Source organism: Octodon degus, unplaced genomic scaffold, assembly GCF_000260255.1.
Source record: "Octodon degus isolate 3935 unplaced genomic scaffold, OctDeg1.0 scaffold00057, whole genome shotgun sequence".
Lineage (NCBI taxonomy): Eukaryota > Metazoa > Chordata > Mammalia > Rodentia > Octodontidae > Octodon > Octodon degus.
This window is the reverse complement of record NW_004524633.1, coordinates 4207208-4219508: the sequence shown is the minus strand read 5'-3', so window position 1 is coordinate 4219508 and position 12301 is coordinate 4207208. Positions and strand designations below refer to the sequence as shown.

The window sequence follows — 12301 nt, the reverse complement described above, 5'->3', positions numbered from 1 at the left end:
GCAAAGCCTTCTTTCTAATTACATCTTTCCAAGGAAAACTAAAAACCATTCTTTAAAACCATGAGGCAGTCCTATTATGGTGACTTTCGCTCCTCGATCTCATTCACAGACAGTGAGATGAATGACCCGCCTTCATCTTTGGCGGCCTCAGCTTTCTATCTCCCCAGGTGACACACTGGGCAGGCTCCCCGAAGGGCAGGCGGGAATGTTGAGCCCCTGCAGGGTCACCCCACTAGAGTTCCTCACGCTTTGGCTCTTTTATGGCTGGAAGGAACAAACATCCATGCGCCTTACTGTGAGAAATTAATTCGTGAGTAACTTAACAGTTTAGTAGTGGAAATACATTACTGGAGTTTTTCATTCATCTGTGAAAACCTCAGAATTGTGATGCACACTAAGCATTAGCACAGGTCTGCAGCTGAGGTGGAAAGGCGCACACATTAATACAAGGGCTTTTGTCCTTGGTTTTCAAATTCAGACCAGGCATCATTGAGCTCCATGAAAATCATCTTTGCATACTGTTCATACGGTTGCCCGGTTGCCTGCAGAAGAAAATGGAAACACACATTAGTCCCACAGCAGAACTGTACTTGTATTCACTGCTGCTATGGATTCTACGTAATGGAAAGCACTTCTGTTAAGATGCTCCATTCTTACGGCACAGGCCAGCGACAGCAGTCCTTGCAGAGCCTGCAGTCAGTGATCACAAACATCGGCCGCAGCAGTACGTGTGCCACAGTCTGCCGCTGCTGGCCTAGTGGACTTACTCTGGCCGCCTTCTAACGCCATCCCGCTGGAAATGCAAGTGGGGGCCAATTATCCCTCAGTAAGTGGACAACAGAGACTTCCCGGGTGGCAAAGCTCATCCCCAACCTCCAGAGTTTCTACCAAACAACAAAGTCCACTGACAGCTTGTCTGCCACGGATTTATTTGTCCTTCCCGGTACCAGGAATCGACCTCAGGACCTCACACTTGCCAGGCAGGAGCTCCGCCCCCGAGCTACATCCCCAGCCCATGGACTGTATTTTTAAACCACAATTTTCCAACTTCTAAAAAAGTTAAGCTCTTGGAGTGTCGTAACAGGGTTATATAGTTTGTGGATTTTTGTAGGTTTCCATTTCTCTTTCAAGTGATCAAAATTCAAGAAAGTTGTTTCTCATGACATCTTCTATCCAAAGTTATCATTATAAAAAACACAATGGAGAAAAAAAAGCAGTGGAGAGAAGGAAACCATGGGATCCCCGCGTGGCACCAAGAGGCCCTTCAGGCATAACTTGGCATCACGCGATGGGGACAGTTCATGTGACAGCGGTTCGTGAATTAGGGTGACTCCGCCAGGCCATGGGTAACGGACGCTTCCAGCAGTGTACGTGCATGCGTGTGCTGATGGACACACGTGCCGGCAGAATCACAGGAATGATGGGTTTGGTTTTATTTGTAAAATTTCATCCATGACAACTTTTGCCAGCTACGTTCTAGAGCCCTGACAGTACCATCCTGGCTAAACAGACTGTTGTTTCTCCCAAGGGAAACGTTTCCTTTCTCATTTGCCAGGGATCGACCCCCATCGTTGCACTTGCCTAAGCAGGCGCTTTAGTCCACTGAGCTATCTGGCTAGCCTCTTGTAATTTTTTTTTTTTTTTTTTTGCAGAACCGGGGATTGAACTCAGGCCCTTGTGCTTGCCAGAGAAGCGCTTATTCCACTGAGCCATCTCTCTGGCCCCTGCCTTGTAATGTTTTAATACATACTCATAAAGTAACAAAGACAGCTGGGTGTGGCAGCACACACCTGTAATACCAGCACTCAAGAGGCTGAGGCAGGAAGTTTGCTGCAAGAAACAAAAGAAGAAATGCTACAAACATGCTAGCGGCAGAGGCAGTACCCACCTTGTCCGGGTGCACCACCAGCACGGCCTTCCGGTACACCTTCTTCACCTGCTCGGGCGTCACCAGGTCCGCCATGCCTACAGGTTTCCACTTGGTCTCCCCAGCCCACAGGACTGTGTGCATTGTGGAAAGAAGGGCCCTGATATTCCTCTCCTTGCCTTCTATCCATTCCAGGATCTGGAAACACAGAGGAGGTTGAGAGACAGAAATGCTTTCTGCTCCTGAAAGTTTTGCCAGGACTCAAGGTCCTGGGTGCAAGGACCTCTGGCTGTGCTGGAAAGGAGCGATGCACAATGCCCAGTGCTCTAAGTCAAGGCAGCCCCAGCTGAGGCAGCCAGGGCCTGGGCTGCTGCCACCCCCCAGACCAGAGCAATAAAGCTACCAGCCCTTGAGATGAGACAGGTCTCCTAACTGACAAGACTTATTACTTGGAGAAGTCTTTGAACAGACTCCCAAGGTCCTGCTCTGTTCCCACCTTGCCTCAGTATCCCCTTCCTTTGTTTGAAATAAATATGGGCTGCCCAGAGTTCTTTGTTCTTTGTCTCAACCCCCAAGGAATAGAGAATCCCGTCACGGGGTTTTGACCTCTCTTGCGCCCTAAAATCATACGACTCTCTTAGTTAAGCCGTCCACTCACTCAGGAGATTGGGGCTGGGCCACGACCCCAGTAGCCTTGTGCCAGTCGCTGACCAGTCAGAGACGCGCACAGCAGCAGGCGGGAAGCTCCTGGGCTTACCCAGCCACCCACTGAGAGCGCAGTTTCTGTCCTGTGAGGCAGTTGGGGACCCAAGAGCATTTCTGCTAAAGTACAGCAACTCCTCGCTCAGCCACAGATGTTTCACCAGTGACCAACACCAGAACAAAGCCTCGCCTGCGCTTTGGATCTGTCTCCATCATCTCTAAACTGGCTCAGACCCTGCTCAGCCCTGCAGAGAGGGTATACTCTAAATGTTGGCAAACCCAGGTTGCTGAGCTCTGAATCAACCCATCTCTTCTCCCTGCAAGACTGAAGACGCCAAGATGAGAGACTTGCAGGGGCATTCAAGCATGGACACAGGCCCAGAGGCCTCCGGCACTGCCCTGCACCGGTGGCCACCGTGGGTTGCAGCAGAGCCCCCACAAGACTGGGCTCCCCCATGAGCAGTCAGCTCTTGGCCCTGGATGGCTCCCCAGGGGACAAGGACTTCTCCCAGTGCCATCCTGCCAAGCCAGAGCTGAGATGGTGGCCAGCTAGACTCCTGCCCGCTCCTTCAAGGCTGGCCTTGCTCTTCTGCCCCTGGCCAGGCCGCTGCTCTTCATCAGAGCTGTGTGCTCGTGAGTGTCCCAAACCATATTCCTTCCCTACTTTCTATGACTTTCCAAGCCTGTCTAGAAAATCTGCCCAAGCCTCACACCAACGCCACTTGAAATGCTTTCCTGCAGTGAGGCGCTGACAAACCCAGTCATGAGGTGAGTGGAGGTTCCATCTCATGACAGTGCCACACCCATGACTTGTCACATGACCTGTCCCACAGCGTTTCACACCGAGGGAGGGCTCGCTCACCTTTAGCTTTTCCGGATCCATCTCCTTGGCCATCTCCTCCTTCCGCATCTCAGCTATCGTGCGAGGCCCCTTCTTGTCTTTGTGAGCATTGAAGCCCTGACTTGACAGCAGGTCTTCAAAGTCGGCTGCTTTTTGTTTCCCTTCTGCAACGTAATTTTTGAAAGTCATTGTAGTTTTTTATTTTGAAATTGAGTTATCACATCACAGCCTCATAGGGCTCAGGGTCTTCAAAGTGCCTCACAGGCGACAATCCCCTGAGCCCTTCCAATTACACTCTGAGTAAGAAAAACAATTCTCACGTCCACTTCACAGACATGGAAAAGGAAGTGCAGGCAAGTGAAGAGCCCTGTGCAGGTCGCGTGCATGGCAGGGTCAGGGCTGTGGTGGGATCTTTAGACCCAACCCCGTTTCCCTCGTGCGTTTCTTTAGATGAAGATATTTGTGATTTCTCCGTCATAACAACTTAGTGCCGGGGAAGTGACGGGCTTGCAATGCGTGCAGGGATGCCTTCCCTACCGCGCCAGCTGAGGGTACCAGCTGACCCCAGCCCTCCTTCCCTATGTTTTTGGTTGTGGCCTTGCAATCTTCCTCAGTCTACCAGGAGAGACAGCCTAGCAGGGTGGCAGATAGTGGGCTGAGCCCCACAGGGTGAGTTCCAGCTCTGCCCTTAGTGATGCAGCCTCAGGCAGGCTACTTGCCGTGTCCAGCACGGCCATCACACTAGTGCTGCAAAGACACCTGTGTCACAGCAAGGGATGTGGCAGTGCCTGGCAGGTTCTGCAACCGGGTATCTAGGACTGAAGTCTTAGCTCTGCCGCTAACAAGTTGTATAGACTTAAGAAGTTAATCCTCAGATTCTTCATACAAGGGGGAGTTTGTTTTAAAGGATATACAAAATAACATGAAAACACGAGTAATGTGAATAATGCCTAGGCCAGCAGCTCACAGGTGAGCTCAGTAGGACCCAGCAAGTGTCAGCTGCTGCCTTACCACAGAGAGAGGCCTGTCCCCTGCTCTTATTCCCGTGCATCTCACTGCAGGGTCTGATCATAAGAAAGATCCTTAATAATAGGACACATGCACCCCTCTCATGGGGCCCATGGAAAATCCAAATGCAGCCCGGAAAGGGGCCCCACTTTTTCTCCCATCCCATCTCCCAAGAACAACCACTTTAAATCCTAGGCCCTGCTCCCCAGCATTACTGCCCAGTACACACTAAGCGCTCATCTCTGATAATAATGTGACAAACAGAACATGGCTCCTTCCTTCCACTGCACTCTAGTCAACAGACAAGTGAACCAGCAGGCACCAAGTGGCAACAGGGGTTCACCACCGTCACTCAACTTCAGAGGTTAGGAGTGGCCAGCAGATCAGGGGGCACAGCTAAGTGTGCATGAATGATTGGCATCCAGCTGAGCAGATGGAACGGGGAGTCCCGCACAGAGGTGGGCGGCCCTGACCAGCAGGTGGCTGGCCTAGATGGAACAGAAAGGGAAAGCGGCAGCAGCCGCACTCCTGCAGGGCCCCAGTCTGCGGCGCTGCGGCCTCTGGGCATCAGTCTCAGCTTCTTCCGTCACTGGTGGCTCTGCTGGGAGCTTCCGGGCCTTTCGACCTGAGCTGGTGCTGCATCCTTGAGCCTTCTCGTTCTTCGGCTTCCATCTTGGGCAAAGCAGCTGGTGGGTCCTCTGCTTCTCAGGACACAGCTGGCCCGTGCGTGCGGACTGTGCCTCTCACCCATGATAAATCCCCTGGCGCAGCCCTGCATCATTCTCTGTGGATTCTGTCCCTCTAGAAATCCCAGCTAACGCAACATGTTTGGAATCACAGCGCGCCCGGGGTGCCCTGGGTAGAGCACAGAGGAGGGGGCCTCGCGGCACCTCCACAAGCATGAGTTTGCCTTGGAAGCCACTGGATTTGACCTCCAGACACACAAGTCCAGGCATGGTGAGGCACCACCCACCATCCTTACCCAGATTAGCGGGTCCTTTCCCGCGCTCACTCTGGCTCCCGGGCACGGAGGAGAAGCTCACGTTGTAGTTGGGCCGGTTCTGGGGCGAGGAGTGCGGCATGCTGGGCTGCGGCTTGGACTGCGACTGCTGCCAGCCGTAGCTACCGCCTTGCTGCCACCCAGTGCCCATGGGCTGGGGAGATGCCTTCTGCGGTGAGCTGAGGGGTGGGAATCCTCCGCCCAGGCCAGTTGGCGTGGTGGGTTTGCTGGCAAATGAAGAGCTGCCTGCGGGAATATAAGGGAGGAAAGGATGTCATGGTTTAGATTTAGAAAGTCCCCAGGTCTCTGTGCTCATCAGTGGCTCATTAACAATGACTGTGCTGTCAGGAGGCAGGGCCTAGTCAGAGGCAGAGCTGGGGCCATGGCCCGAGTGGCTTATTGCTCCTGCACCTCCTCCTCCCTGCTCCTGGCCACCCCGGGCTACCTTGGAGCCACAGGCCATGGACTGAGCCCAGGGAACCATGGGCCAAATAAGCTCCTCCTCCTTCAAATCCAGGCATCCAGGACTTCATTCCAGGGATGGGAAAGTGACGCATGTAAGACTCTGACATTTGCATCTCGAGGGATCGTGCATAGTGACCTTAGCGGAAGCCCCCTTCACCTGAGAACCCTTCCTAGTAAATACACACACAGTAGGCGGATGTTATTTCTTTGATCCCCACAGCAGCTACTTAGGTCTGTGTTCATTTCCTATTTTTGTCAGATGGACAACAGCCACTTAAGCAAATTCTTTTGGAATCACATGGCCAGCACATGGCAGCCCCAGGACTTGAGTCCCGTCCTTTGACTCCACACCAGATGAGCTGTGGCTCCTCCCACGGTCGCTTCACCCACCTCCTCACCTTCTCTTACGTGAAAACTACCACATGACGAAGGCAGGAACTACACACTTTATGTAGGTGCCACTTACACTCCAGTGATCACGATCAGTCGCTGATTTGTGGAAGTGACAGAGGTCAAGGTCAGAAAGGTTTTGGACAAGCTCGCGCTCACAGAGCTGCTTACTGGGGCTCAGCCTGGCCACAGCCCCACCTCATTTCTCCACCAGAAATCCTGTTCCTCCCCAAGGCTCCGAGCCCTTGCTGCAAGCCATCTTCACTGTCCTCTGCTCGCGCTTCTTCCCCCTGCTGTGCCTCTGGGGTGCCTCTCCTTCCCCTCACGAAGGCTGTATTGTGGCCTCCGGACTTGGACCCAACCGTGCTGAAGCCTCACATGCTGAAGCCCCGGCTCTCGCACTCAGCCACTGCACCTTCTTGTTTCCATGCGTTCATTCACCAGGGCCTGCTGAAGCTCTACCGTGCACTGGGCACTAGGCATGTACATAAAACATTCTTTCAAATCTGGGCGAGAGACTTCACCCCGTTGAGCCTCAGATTCCCATTCTGTGAAATGAAGTCTATATTCATATCCTAACAGTACTGCAGACACAGTAATGGTGTGGGCGCCATGCAGCTCCCGCCTGCAGCAGAGGTGCTCCGTACTACACCAAGGCAGAGGCCTGCGCAAGCACAGGCCAGTGCATCGTAGGCAGCAAGAGACACACGGAAACAGAAGGGGACAGCAGCGGGCTGGCTCCACGGGGCTCAGTCCCCACCCTCTGGAGCACACAGCACAAAGCGCTCTCTCCGCCCACAGCACAAGATCCTACCATAGGCCAGGTGGCCATTCTGCCCTGGGGTCTTCTCTTTATTTATTCTAAACATGTCATTATTCCAAGTTCTGCAAAAGATGGGAAAACTTCAATAACTGAAGGAAGCCGTAGTTCATACCCCCTGTTCTTCCTGAACTACTGGTCAGTGCTGTCCACTGCTGGGCCGTGGGCACCCTGCTGCGGGGGGCCGCCCACACTGCGCTTTCCGGTCTCACTTTCCAGAGGTTTTTGTCCCCACACTTAGCAATTCTGGGGAATGCTACTGAAGCCCTGAGCAGACGAAAGAGGCAGGTACCAAGCCAGAGGCCACTGCTCTGCCCCTTAAAAGCCAAAGCCCTGATCCTCAACTTTGCCTGCATGTCAGGATTGCCATGTGCTTTTATTTTATCTTACAGTTCCATCCTGGGGTAATGCAGGCCCCGGAGGAGGTTCACATTTCGGAATGGTTTCTCTCTCCCTGCATGCTGTGAGCTCCAACAAGCAGAATGTGCTTTGCTTTAATTTTTACATCCTGGATGTTTCACAAGGAGAAGGAATCAAAATGGCTACTGACTGTGGGAGTCAGGGCCACTGTGGGATGAGCCACAGCCATCTTCCTTCTATACTTATCCTCACCCTCACTCAGCCTGCTTTCTTGTGGGTTGATTTGTTGTTTTGTGATACAAAGTCTCACTGTGTAGTACAGGCTGGCCTTGAACTCACTATGCAGCCCAAGCTGGCCTCCAACTCACAGCGATCCTCCTGCCTGAGCCTCATGGGTGCTAGGATGACAGGCGTACAACACCTCGCCCAGCTTTCAAACAGATTCTACCACAGAGTCTCTAAGATCTCCTAGTAAGTATACAAGGGCTAATAACTCTCCCTTCACCTTTCCTGTCAGTCCCTTAACAGTTGCTGCTGATTTCTGCTGCCAACTATCAGATGGCTCTTGAACCACTACCAGTTCAGACATCACCTCGCCATTTCTCCCGGCCCGGGCAGCTGGCCCTTCCTCTCCAGTGCCCGTCCCGTTCTAGCGGGTTCTCTGAACTCTCCAGGTCATCTCTCTAAAATGCCAAGCTGCCCACTGCCTCCGTCTGCACTGAGACTGAGCATCTCCCCGGAGCGGGGACCCCTTCCCTGACCCACACCCTCACTGTCACTGGTTTTGACTTCAAAGCCGCCTTGGCAGCCTTTGTCCCCAGACTCTGGCTCCAGTGGCCTCAGAGCCCTGAGACTGTCTTCAGCCTGCCAGCTCCTTTCAGGTAGATGCGGCCACCATGTGACAGAGGAGGCCGTCTGGGAGCTGCAGCCAGGCCCGGCACCGAAGCACATGAGGACCACGAGACAGGAGTATCTATGGGGTGCCCAGGCATGAGGCTTTTCTCAGGGTCAGTGCTTACTGGAGCACATCAAGGAGGGCCCTGTCCTAGTCTTCTTCTGAACTGCAGCCCTGTGTAAAATAATCTGGGGAGTTTGTTTTGTTTTATTGTGTTGTGGTACTAAGGGCTAAACTTAGGGCCTTCTCTATGAGCTGCATTCCCAGCCCCTTTTTAATTTTTTTTTTTCGTGGCAGGGTCTTGCTGAATTACTAAATTGCCCAAGCCAGACGCATACTTGTGATCATCCTGCTTCAGCCTCCCAGAGTCCTGGAATTATAAGCGCTATGCCTAGATCAGAGGTCTTTACAGAAAAAAACATCTGCAGTACAAACTAGAAAGCCAAGGCTCTGCCGCAATTCCTGGGCAAGTGGTGCCGTGCTGGCATTCCCTGCAGATGACTGGGCACCCAGGGTCTCTGGTGGACTTTGTGAAAACATCGACTGTCCCCACAGGGCGCAGCTGGTGGCCAGCATTTCCAGGCCTGTCTAGCAATTGACCACGTGACTGCACTGCCCTAGAGAAGACAGGAAAGGCACAGGGCAGAGCGCCACCATGAGCACTCATGTGACCCTCAAATGTTGTTTTGTTTTTGTTTTTAAGGGAAGAGACTTTGTTTTGTTCCACAGCACTCCTTGCGCCTCTGACGCTGCCTGGCCGTGGGATCTGGCTGCCCTGCCCTATTACCATCTACCACATGACCCTCTGTGCTCTGCCGGGCTCTCAAACGTTTTCAATAACCAACATCCAGAGCCCAGTGTCTCCCAAGCATGCTGGCCACGGGATACTTGTCCTATTAACCTAACAGTGACAGATACAGCACAGAGAACCTAATGCCCTTGTGGAATTGTACAGGGTGACCAGAGAGCATGTTAACAAGACAAGATCAACTGTGCGCAGGTCTCCCAGCGGACATCATAGTGTGGCTTCTCCAGGGCTGGGGAGGGTGAGCTGCCCATCCTGTATGTGGCCCTGCACTCTGACTGTGACAAACCTTATGGTCACACGCTCCTGAACTCACTGGGTGTATTCCTGCAAAATTCCAGATGCAAAATGAGGCATTGGAGAAATGCAAGGGTAGGTGTTATCCCAGCCCAACGTGCCACGCCGTTGCTAACGAGCATTCTCAACTGAGCACACAGTGCCAGGCAGCACACCACTTGGGGCCCTGGGCAGCCACACCAACTGGTGGCGACTGTGAGAGTTAGAGCCCAGGCACTGCGACCTGGGCAGTTCTTCATTGCATAACCTGCCGGGTTTGTACCTAGTGTCCCGAGGTCGGCGAAGGGGTCCAGAGTCTGGGGCTTGCTCTGATGCGTCGGAGTGCCGTGCGAAGACCCTGTCGGGCTGGTGGCCGCTGACTTGCTTCCCATTCCAAAGCCTCCTGGAAAGAAAAGGGCACCATGGAAAATCAGTGACTTGTCCAGGGCTGGATTCTACAATCCCGAACGCCAGAGCCACTGCTCCTTGGTCCCACCAGCAAATCAGGACAGGGTCAGAATGATGTAGAGGTCGCCGGGCTCTGTCTGACCAGGGTGAATGGGGACCAGGAGAGAGGAGGAGACTGAGCCAGAGCCTGACGCCCAGCCACACCTGAGCTGCTGTGCCTGCCTTGTCCCCTCCTGCTCATCCTCGCTAGGGGATCTGAGGTCAGCCCTGAATCCGCACCCTGACTCTGTCCCGTCCTGAGTTACCTTGGGGGTCTCGCTTAACATCTCGGAGCTTCAATATTTTATCACTATCTTTTCAAGGAAATTATACAAAACCAAACTCATAATCAACAAAAGCAAAAAGGAGACAAATGTGACATCAAACTTAAAACCTTCTGCTCCACAAGGGAACCAGTCAACAGGGAGAAAAAACAAGCTGCGAAATGGGAAAATACCTGCCAGTCACATCTAATCAGGCGCTGCAGCCTAGGGGACATTGAGAGCTCCTACAACTTAGTGACACAACAACCTGATTTAAAAATAGCAAAGCCCTGAACAGACACATCAAATGGCCACAGGATACAAACAGATTCTCGCCATCACTAATTATTATAAAAATGTAAATAAGAATACCAACATCAGCCCACACCTGTGAGGATGAGATTAAGAAAAGGCAGGCGTGATGGCGCCCAGCTGTAACCCAGCACTTGGGAGGCTGAGGCAGGACTGCTTGGCGCTCAAGCCCAGCCTGAACTGCACAGCAAGACCCTGCCTCAAACAGCCCAAAACCAAAACCAGATAATAGCAAGTGCTGGTGAGGATGTAAAGAGGCCAGGGCCTTGGTTCACTCCAGTGGGAAGGTGAAGTGCTGCAGCCCAGTGAAGAGGAGGACCACAAAAATTAAAAGCAGAACTACCACATGGTCCCGAAACTCTGATTCCTAATTCCTATGTCCGCGGAGCTGAGCGCAGGGCCTCATGCGCCCGCGTTCATGGCAGTATTAACCCCGGCAGGCGAGAGGGAAGGCAAACGCAGCCGCGCTCACCACAGGAGAGGTGCAGAAGCCCGCGACAGGGACGGCACGGCATTACTCAGCCTTTAAAGAAAAAATGCTGTCCTGTGCTTCAACACAAACGAGGCTTGGGACACAGCCACAAAGACAGCGCCTGTGAGGGTCCCCTGTACAGAGTGTTGTGATGCAAAAGCTAGGGGCAGCGGGGAACAGCCACGCGTCCTGGCAGAGGGGACAGAAAACGGGATGACTTCTACCATGTGCTCGGAAACCAAGGGAGGCATGAATCTTATGTTAGAGTTGCTTTTTTCTCACCACAATAAAATTTTTTAAAAAACCTGCTGCAGGAAGTTATGAGAAGTACTGTGTGTGTGTGTGTGTTTGGGTCTATGGGTGTGTGGGTGTGTGTGTGTGTGTGTGTGTGAGTGTCTGTGAGTCTGTGCGCACCTGCCACGTGGCTGGAAGGATCACAGCCCCCCAAGCGCTCTCAGGAAATGCCACGCTTCTATATTACGAAGACATGCGACCCCAGAACAAGCACGCTGTACAGAAAGAACAGGATTTGCATTCACCATCCACGTTAAGCCGGAAGCCACCACCAGGCTGGCTCCCTTCACCTAGAAAACTGTGTGGGATGAAAATGAGCAGCGCTGTTGTGGAGAAAAGAATGCAACGGCTCAGACGCTCCAAGAAATCCAAGGTTTCCACACGTAGTTAGAGTCAGGTTTTATCATCAAGACAAAAACTCAGCTGACAAGTCCCAGGAAAGTTTCTTAACGCACCAAGCAAGCTGGCCACCAAATGACCGGGAAGCCCTACTCAGGAAAGATGGGCGCGTCCCAGGCCTCCAGCGGTGCTCCCCATCTGCCCCAGGCAGGGTGACCTGCGGCACCAGCCCCGCGTGCAGGGAACACACCCTGCTCACGTTACCTGGTCTAGCGTGCCAGTCCCAACCTCCAGAGACGTCCGGCTGAATGTTCACGGCAGGGGTGCTAGAAGCTGTGAATGGCAGAAGGCGGAGTGTAAGACCAAGGCGATGAGCTTTGGGGCGTGACCAGGGGTCCGCCACGTGGACTTGCGAAGTGTGAAGCTTAACTAAGCGACTCGGCAGGGGCAGGGGGCCTCACTGTGTAACCATCCTGAACCTGTGCAGGAGGAGGGCACACAGACCATGGGAGTGCTGCACCGCCCTGGGGTGGTACCCTGCTTACAATACGAGGGAGGAAAAGAGGCTTGCCCTGCCCCCCTTTTGCTGTTTTCTGTCACTCTGTCACTTCATGGCCCCTGTCCCATGCCTGGAGTACTGAGTGTAACCTCCACAAACTGAGATAATTAACCTTTCCTTCCTTAATTTTGGGTGTCCAGTATTTTGTCTCAGCTACAAGAAAAAAGTAACCAAGACACAGAGATC

The 12301-nt window shown here is 53.0% G+C and overlaps 1 protein-coding gene across 2 annotated transcripts in view; it reads right to left on the bottom strand.

Annotated features, from left to right (window-relative positions):
- Dnajc6 (DnaJ heat shock protein family (Hsp40) member C6) overlaps positions 1-12301 on the bottom strand; it is a 118929-nt gene continuing 106628 nt past the window's right edge. For both annotated transcript variants that reach the window (XM_004633974.2, XM_023718336.1), the window contains exons 14-19: positions 11821-11889; positions 9713-9832; positions 5401-5664; positions 3432-3574; positions 1889-2065; positions 1-542 (exon numbers count right to left, since the gene is read on the bottom strand). In XM_004633974.2, the coding sequence (XP_004634031.2) occupies positions 441-542; positions 1889-2065; positions 3432-3574; positions 5401-5664; positions 9713-9832; positions 11821-11889 (875 nt within the window). In that variant the 3' untranslated portion in view covers positions 1-440. The remainder of the gene's footprint in view (positions 543-1888; positions 2066-3431; positions 3575-5400; positions 5665-9712; positions 9833-11820; positions 11890-12301) is intronic.